This window comes from Glandiceps talaboti, chromosome 23 (genome assembly GCF_964340395.1).
Source record: "Glandiceps talaboti chromosome 23, keGlaTala1.1, whole genome shotgun sequence".
NCBI classification, from domain to species: domain Eukaryota; kingdom Metazoa; phylum Hemichordata; class Enteropneusta; family Spengelidae; genus Glandiceps; species Glandiceps talaboti.
Window position 1 is genome coordinate 2,800,762 of NC_135571.1, and position 10,434 is coordinate 2,811,195.

Consider the following 10,434-nt stretch of genomic DNA (forward strand, 5'->3'; position numbering starts at 1 on the left):
TTTGACCAATGCCATTAGAAGGATGTGGGTGGTCTGAAACCTAACTAAACGAATTTAGTTTGTTATCCTACATTGAACATTGATCTTTCCACTAACTATGTCTCGTTCTCACCGTCGCCCTGCAATGCCCTGACCTGCCCTGCACCTACCTGCCTTGCCCTGCCCAACACCACCTACCTGCATCTCTGTGTATTTGTCTGTACTTTCCACTTATTGACATTGTAAAGATTCGTCAATCAATCATTGTTTACAACGTCAACCCAAGGAATATGATAGTTTGTAAATGGACCTAATCAAGGCTATATTTTACACTGTGCATAGTAGTCGCGCATCACCATGTATTCTTCAATTCGCTTCATTTATTCATTCATCTGAATATTGGCTTTTGTTACCTCAATGAGCACACGTTATATTATTAAAGGTACATGTACTTCTATTAGCCTCTAATAATTAGTTGATATATGTATAACCTCCCTTATTAAACAACAAAACCCTATCTAAATATATTGTAACATTTTCGATAAAACTTGTTTATTATGTTTGATTTCGGTACGAAGAAATTAGTAATCTAAAGTCCTGATAACTTTACTACCGTTGCACAGCAGAATAATAAATTGGGTGCCATATTATATCGTTACCAAAAATTTGTCAGGTGGTTACGATGATGTATATATATACTTTCTTCAAAAGAATAAGGATGTAATAAGTCGTTATATATATATATATATATATATATATATATATATATATATATATATATATATATATATATATATATATATATATATATACATACATATATATCCAAATGACATGTGTGAGCATAATATGTTTGCAAAGTGTCACGGCACATTGGATTTTACAAAGGTGCGTCTATACTACTAAGAAATAACAATGCGATAGAATTTGTTGTATATTGTCCATGTGGACAGATTGTGCTGGTAAGCTTGTGGTGGGGTAGCTATTTATGTTATCACATCTCGCACAGAGTGACAACATTTACAAATTCGACCTTCTCTGCCAATACATTAGTTTTTTTGCAATGATTGATCGATACAGGATTCGAGCCTGGTTGACACATTCTGTATATTTCCAGGGTTTCAGAATACAATTTGGTTTTATTTTGTATTGTGTGAAAAAACTTCTGTTTGTATACTTGTATAGTTTGAGTGAATTAATCACTCCGCTGTTCCATACAATAGCAGTGACAAATTAAGGTAAATATTTCAGAATATTTATATTGAATACCGCTTGAGAATTAAACACAGTCTTAGCTACCAGCACATGATTGTTGTTTGTTCTCCCGCCTGGCAGATCTGAAGGCGGCTGGACCTAATCAAACACATGACGGTGATGTTTTACAAAATTGTATGTGTCTAATTTCAGTAGACAATAACCATTTTCACAAACCTACATGGACCCTGAAATCCCTAACCCTAATTTCACTGTAGTTGGGATGATACTTATATTTGTACTACGAACCACTAATTTCAGTTATGAACAATACAAAGTGTTACAAATGTACCGGTTAAATAATACATACCAGTCGTATAGCACGTCCTACATGTTGTACGTGCCTCCTTCCCACCGACAAGTCATCTATTTTTGAAAATTACCTTTTTTTCTGACTGTGTTATAATTGTGTTTAGCCTACCTGCTTCTATTTCCTAATTCGGTTCAATACACAACATATCAAGTTATGAAACAATAGAGATCCGTCACAGTGCACTGTCGCAGACAGTAGCATGTATGAGTTTATACCATGACGGAAAATATACCATTGTTGCCATGAAAACCTATCATCATAATAATAAAAGCACCAATTTATCATCGGTTCATGGATGATTAAGGGTTAGTGGTAATTGTATGAAGCTCACACAATGGAGAGTACATTTGAAAAATAGGATTTCGACTGTAAATAGCGGTAGTACGAAATTAAAGTTTAGCAAACGTTTCTGAGCAACAAATGATCAATTTAATTAGTATAATTCTAACAATTAAAATTGGTATCATTAGAAACTGAAGAAAAGACATACATACATACATACATACATACATACATACATACATACATACATACACACACATACATACATACATACATACATACATACATACATACATACATACATACATACATACATACATACATACATACATAGAAAACAACAGAACCGAAATTCTGTACAGCAGGAAAAAATGTGCACAACATAGGACATATGGGTGTCGTATTCAAATCAATTTTGAAATGTGAATCAGTAGAATGCAACCTTCTCCTTTACGTTGATTTTGACAAATATGATCGATGGCCAATTATTTCCCACCAACATGAATTAAGTCTGTGATATTTGAGATGCCAAGCAACTAACTAAACGTGAATACCTGTCAACTTTAAGCTTTTTAATGAAAATATGCTATTTAGGACTGTATATGCAATACACTATGCCAGTGAACTTGTTATGACAGGAAAATTAACGAGAAGGAGAGAGTGACACCGATATACAATCCGATTTGACAGGATGATTAATGAGACACAGGGATCATCAAGGTTGAAAATAAACATGACCTCACACGAACGTTTGAATATTAACGGACTACTCTGTGTTAAACTGTATAAATATGTGTGTAGTACTGCAAAAGTAACAAGAAATATATACAATAATTAATATGGAGGTCTTAAGCCACAAATCAGAGTTTATGGCATACATACATACATACATACATACATACATACATACATACATACATACATACATACATACATACATACATACATGCATACATACATGCATGCATGCATACACACACACACATACATACATACATACATACATACATACATACATACATACATACATACATACATACATACACACTGATATACATATATAATATGTATATATAGTTATATATATAGTTATATATATATAGTTATATATAGTTATATATATATTTTTTCATTTATCAATTGCATTTTGATGCCATTTTAGTAAAAATTGCAAATTTGGTTACTTCTCCCTAGTTCATGCCAACTGCAGGATCCAAAGTTTAGTCACTTCTCGTCTATAATGGGAAGAAACAACTAGATGGATGGAAACGATGGTAAGAATTTTTGAAAACGAAAGAAGTCAGTATCTTGTTTACAGTTGATTCACATTGTAGACAAGTCGAAATTACTGTCCATTGATTTTCCAGTCGTACGTTTACTTAGGGCCAAATCGAAATGTCTTTCTGCAGACTGGAGTCATTACAAATTGTGATGATCGATTGTCTGCAAGGACGTGTCTAGATAAAAAACAAACACAATTATTTTTACAGGTACGCGAATGCAGTTAATTTATTCTTGTAAAAGACACCAGACTACCATTTTCCTTATACCTTTAGCATGCCGGCCTGTCCTTGATGTTGTAAGAAAAATCACCTAAACATTCATAACGCATCTTTATTATACCGATGCTGCGGTCTTTTCATGATGGACGGATTGTAATTGCAATTATTGTCATGCGTAGCCTGCAGGGATTTTGTAAGTGTATAATATGGCGGCCATTTTGAATTTGAGGTCATTGATTTCTAAGCAAATTGCTTCACCAAGTTAACATCATGAGTCAATGAACCTGATATGTAAGAAACAAATCAGAACCTCGTCTCTGTATTATAACCAACAAGTAAGTTAACGTCTGCTCAGAGATTAATATCGCTGTTAAATGGCGACTTTGTAATGTTTGTTCCTGGAACCATTTGTCATTGTCAACGATGTCCATTTTATCAGTGCATGAGGTCATATTGTTGGAGATTCTCAGCATAATTGTAAAGTCGATACAGATTAAAGTTATCCCAATGGAGTCTAATCTTTAACCAAATGAATCATTAATGTCTGGTTACTTGCCCGTAAATCAAGACAAGCTTGTCCTAACAGATAGTTCGATACGAAGGTACAGTTTGTGTTTTCTTGCCTAGGGTGGACAGCCTGAAATGTTCCATAGATTTGCTTACTACGTACAACGAGAAATAAGTTATTCTTTAAAAAAACAATATTGAATGTTCATGTAGGAGCAGTGTAATCGACTGTCGGTATTAGTAAACAGTAAACTGAATCGTTCGGTAATCTGTACATGTGAATAAAGAAAGTTGTGTGGTTATAGACAAAATATTAGAAAAAAGAAATTCGATTATACAGTAGTAATTACTGAGCTCAAATATTAGAAATCACCTTGTATTATTACTTCTCATTCGAGGTATTTTGTAAAACTTGTACAGACTCTGATAGAAACGATACATTTTATCTCACTGTGAACTCAAATCAACATCACTGTCGGATGAAACAATGAAGATTCGACCACAAAACTATTTACTTGTGTTCCGACAGTGAGATACGACTCTGGTAATCCTGCCTGACAAAGATAGGCGCAAACTAGATCTATTGTTCTTCAGTATAGTAGATTATACAGTGAGTGATAGCGGTTCCCCTTTTGTTTGACTGTAATGACCTTGTGATCAAGATAGTGTAAACATTGGCAGTCCCAGAAGAATACACTGCAAGTTCATGGAACTCTGACAATAACATTATATGACGTCACCCTACTGAGACTATAATTAAACCAACGTCCATTCAATATATTATCACTGTTGAATCAACATGTCGTGACAATATTTTTAGTTTGTGTCTATCTTAGCAAACCGATGGCTCACTTACCAGAGTAATGAAATGTTATATTTCGTATGCTTGAAACCTATCAGTACCTGTAGCTTGTTTGTGTAGTTCGTAAAAACGACATTGTTTGAGATGTAAAAATCATCCTACCGCCTAGTTGAAAGCCTACATTCTTGTCAGGTTGGTAATAATTAATCCTTTTTCATTGCACAATTGTCTACAGGAAGATGGACACATGATGCAAAGTGGAAAAGACCCCACAAGTTATTTGGATTTAGTTGTAAACATTTGTACAAGTTTTGTTCAATTGTACAATTTGTATATTTCTGTTTTACTTTCGCTTATGTACATACACTTGATTATAATATATATAGTGATTGGTGTTTATTGACTAATTAAAGTAGCATATGCATATTCGGTCTGGACAAAATTCTTCATTCCAAGCATTAACGTCAGTCGTAATCATTATCTTCATTAATATTGAATAATTCTGTAATTTTGAATCAGTGATTTAAGGAAATTCAGTAAAACATGAAGTGTATATATATATATATATATATATATATATATACATACATATATATATATACAGTATTTCTGTTCAAGACGTGTCGTTCAGGCTGCCTATATATTCACATAAGTGTCTAACTGGAGAGAACAGTGCTCGATGCAATATTATTATTAGTGGAAGAGCATTATATACTAAATTCAAAGAATAGGGATGTTCTGAGTCATTACTCATAGTTTAGTTTCACGCTTGCTCAGCAGTCACCAGGCAACTAATAAAATCAATCGCCTGATGGTCACTATGGAAGCATGGAACTGTGAGTAACGACTTATAACATCCTTATTCTTTGGATTTAATATATATATATATATATATATATATATATATATATATATATATATATATATATATATATATATATATATATATATATCTGTGTGTGCTTTTACTAAGTAGTTCCATTTCAACGTCTACAATATAGAGTGAAGTGTTTCTGATACATAACTCAACATTTTCTATTTTCTAAACGTTTGTGTCTGTATGTCTCTCAATGTGTCAAAAGTGATAGCCATTCTCTTTGTGTTATAATGGTATTTTGTTGATTCGTAAAATCGATTTCAACATATATGTGACTGGAAATAACATGTTTTAACTCAAAGACTGGAGTCAAACAAGTAAGAATTTAATCAATTTATTAGTGAAACATCAATAACATAAGAAAAAGATTCAATTACATCAAAAATGTTAATACATACAATATCTGTTTTTTATGTAATGTACCTTAAAAATCGAAAATCTTACTGTTATACAGAGAAGCCATCTTGGACACTAAATCAATAAATGCAATTTTTTTGGTATAATAAACAAACCGTAAATAGAAACAAATGCAATGCCTTGAGGTACATTTAGGCGTAGGATCCTTAAACTCTTGTTAAATAGATATGTGACACTTGACGCAGGTGTTTGACCCTTGACCCAATGATACCAGGTATATGTGACCCATAACCTCTATGATAAAAGCCTAAAAGGGTATAACTCGTTACAAAGGAGCATGACATTCTGCTTGACAGTACGAGAGGTGTGCACCCTAACCCCATAAGGGCGTATGTGACCCTTTGTCGATATTTGAGGTGTGTAACCCTTGCTTCGATTCTCTCTTACAAAGGTATGTGACCATTTACCAGATAATACCAGAGGTGTGACCTTGGCATCATGTGATACTAGAAGTGTGTGACCCATAACCAATTGATACTTGAGATATCATTGACCCCATATTAGACATGTGACCTATCACCTGGTAGTACTATAGGAGTGACCATTAAACCAAAAGTTCCAAATGTGTGATCTTTAGCCCTATGGAACAAGATGTATTTTATGTTTGATCCTAATAATACTAGAGGTATGTGGCTCCTAACCCCATAATACACATGTATGTATGTAACCTTTGACCCAATAGTACCGGAATTGTGCCGTTTCACCCCAAAGTACACCATGCGTGGTGTTTAACCCTAATGGACAAGACGGTTTCAAAGGTGAGTGAAGGAAATATAACACTAAACATTGCCAGAAATGTAAATAAAGTTTATTTGTAAGCAAACATGATATGGGTTTTCATATAATACACACTCCTTCTGCTATAAGTTATGAATCATGTGAGATTTGATAAATTAATACAGGAGAAATTACTTTAGTTGAAAATGATAAGTGGCAAGGTAAATGGTTGTATGAAGAACAACTGAATCATAAATACTAACAATGAATCTCCAAACGTTCGGCTCTCTCTGCATTTATTAATCTATAAAAAATTTAAATGTTCCTAGGATAATCTACTAAAAGTATCAATTCAATGGACGAATCCTCAACATCAACTTCTATAAAAATATTGTATAACCCTTCAAATTTAACATTCTCTGTTAGTGTTTGAAATGACATGCTACGCCATATTTAAAAGAAAAGATCCGTTCCTTCCGTTTAAGGGCAAAATACTATCTGAATTATGGCTAATATTAAATCTGTTCGTATGGTCTGTCAGATAGTGAACATGTTAAGACCTAAGACCTATAATCAATATCCTAGGACCTTACCTTGTGGTTTTGGTACTAAACCATTTCATTAATTTACATTGTTTATTTATTTATTTAAAAATAACACGTGTATATTAAAAAAATTAACAACATCAACAACATAAAACGTGTATCTATATTTTTAAGAAATAGCGTTGCTTGTTTATATGTTAATTATTACTAGATATATATCACAGTTCTCTACCAAAGAAATTTTAACATATTCGTTATCTTTTGCGGATAAAGGGGCGATATCAATAGTTCAAGTTAGGATAAAAAATAATAAAAGGTCTCTGACCCCTCCCTACACACCCTTCTAACTTAATTGTTTATGACAGCATACTCAATATAACAATCAGTATTTAGTGGTATGTAGCACTATGAATACAAAGGTAATATTTAGTGAGGAAAAATGCTATTGTAATTTATTGACACGTTAATGTATTTAGTGCCATACATTTACTATAGAGAAAATGAGTTCTATTTCTCGATTTGACGACATGTAATACAAATATTTGCATGGAGGGGAAGAAAACAGATTATATTAAAAGTAGTCGGTTATTTTCGAGAGACAACTAAAATTGCTAATCGCCATACTCCCCCCCCCCCAACCCAAACCAACCAAACTGAATATAGTTTTTCTATCCTACACTGAACTATTGATCCCACCCCTAAATCGGACTTGGAAGAAGGTAACCACCTTGTGTAATGCCATATTGTTTCCTTGCGAAAAAACATTTCGGCCTTAACGCTTCTCTTTTTTGATATTTAAAAGAATCTCTAAATTGTTGCTAAAATTACGGCCAATCTACCAAAAAACTTACTGAAACGGTGTTTGGTATCAATAGCTGCAGACCCATCTCAATTCTACCCGTTTTCAGCAAAATTGTTTAATCTCTTGTAACTAGTCAAAATCATTATTTTTTTATGAATACAGATTATGGTAAAAATATACAGGCAAAATCTTGAAAACGCCTTTAACAATTTAATATTATTTTAGAAGAGAAACAGTCAAGGCAATGCTTTTATCTTTGATGTACTTTCGAAATAATTATTTTAATGAAATATACAAAGTTCGTTGGCACAAATTATTATACGACAGGATTTAATACTAATATTGTAGGCAAAATCGTTAAATGGGGATGCCACTACTGAAAATAAAGGAATTTTCATTAATCTTTGGCTCTGGAAAATCAAATTTCAAGATTTCACATCTTATAAATTGTGTGCTATTGCCAAAAGTCACGAAATCCAATCTTTCTTCCCTCCCATTCATTATTCTATGACCGTCCTATCGGTGATCCAGTGTTGTCTCACGTGATTCCACATATATGCATATACATTAGATGAACAATGCATATTCATAACGTCACAGTTACGATTTACCGTTAAGTGTTTTGTTATTCAGTGTTAGGTTTTTGTTTTAGTTATGTAACTCTCTGTCCTTGTACTTATGTAAATTTCTTTACCTTCATGAATTTCATTAGATAGTCAAATAGTTTTAGACAGGTGTACCGTGTCAGGTATAAAAAGCCCAACGCACAGGTCACCGTTACATTTATTTTTTGTGTAGCCAGCAAGGCAACAACCTACCTGTATCATTTCACTTTGTACTTCAGGTTAGTTATATTCTCTTTTTCCTTTTGGTACATTCATTTTTTGTGTAGCCAGCAAGGCAACAAACTACCTGTATCATTTCACTTCGTACTTCAGCTCCTGTCCTTTCCGTTATGTGTGTGTAATAAAGTTTATTTGAGTTTACAACTGCATCAACTGGTATGATATTTGGAGTGTGAGGCGGCAACCGTGACAATAACTCCTACATTCTTATTAGCTTCAGACTTGGATAAATATTATTCATCTAACACATACACATGTGTGCTGACTACCACAAGGTATCGCTGAACCTCTGCTAGGAAAATAAACATTAGACAATTTGTAATTAGGTCTCTCTTGGCGATAGCGAGAAATGTATATAATGTTAAAATCATGAACTGATTCTCCAGAACCCAATGTTTATGAAAGTGCCTTTATTTCCTGGAGTGGCACTCCCTCTTTGAAGACGGAAACAATATCGCACCATACCGGATCTAAAAACATCTTAAGCTTTAGTTTATAAGGTAGTGATTTGAAATAAATCCATTCCAGTGTGCGAAAGGAAAGAGTATTGCCTTTTAAACATTTTAGTAAATCAGTTGAAGAATGCAATCTTTGATGAAGCTTATTATTCTTATATAAATCAACACATTGCTGATAACAGTAATATAAACCCCTGTCAGCACCACTTTTGATTCTCTTATTGTTTTATTGACGATCAAACGACTTCTTGCAGCTACACTTCCCATGTTATGTTATCTGGGGTAGAATCAAACTGGCGCCACCTATGCTGACGAAGATAAAAAGAACGAGAAGAATTCGATCGACCACTGTTGCTAGGGCAATCCAATCTTCATGGCTCTGTAGGTTGAAAGATGAAAACAGAGAATACGAATTGTTACTATTGACATAGATATGTCTACATTTATGTTGATCGGATAAATTATATTAGTTTGCAATGATAAAAAGTTGTCTTGAAACAAAACGTCGTCAGAATCTACAAAATTCTTACTTTTTATTATCTTGTTCGTCAGTAATCTTACATCTTGCTCGACAAAAGAAATTATTAACAGTCCTACATTTTATCGTCTGGCTCAAAATATTACTAACACTGAAACAACTTTCATCATATTGCTCAACACAAATCTGACCAACACTGATATACTCCATGATCTTGCACAACACATATCTTATGCTACATTTTATCATTTGGCTCAACAATATACTAACGCTGCTAAATTGTGTCATCTGCACTGACAAAACTCTTACTAACACTGCTACATTACATGATCTTGCACGATAAAAATAGCTACATTTTATCATCTGGCTCGACACAAACGTTACTAACATTGCTACATTGTATCGTCCTGCTCAACACAAATATGTACTAACATAGCTACATGTTATCGTCTGTCTAAAAATCTATTTTACCAACAGTGCTACATTCTATCATCTGGCCAAAAAAATACCCTTGTTTAATGTTGTGAAGAAGCTTGCAATTATTATATGTAGTGTTTCAACTCAACTGCTTCAAGGAGGGAGGAAAGACACTATACAAAATGATCAATGTAAAATATACTTGAGACTTATTTATGGACCAATTCAGACTACTCCTT

At 33.4% G+C, this 10,434-nt stretch overlaps 1 protein-coding gene across 2 annotated transcripts in view; it reads right to left on the bottom strand.

Moving 5' to 3' along the window:
• Window positions 1–8,250: 8,250 nt before the first annotated feature.
• LOC144452842 (neuronal acetylcholine receptor subunit beta-4-like) overlaps window positions 8,251–10,434 on the bottom strand; it is a 106,543-nt gene continuing 104,359 nt past the window's right edge. For both annotated transcript variants that reach the window (XM_078144021.1, XM_078144020.1), the window contains exon 7: window positions 8,251–9,679. In XM_078144021.1, the coding sequence (XP_078000147.1) occupies window positions 9,569–9,679 (111 nt within the window). In that variant the 3' untranslated portion in view covers window positions 8,251–9,568. The remainder of the gene's footprint in view (window positions 9,680–10,434) is intronic.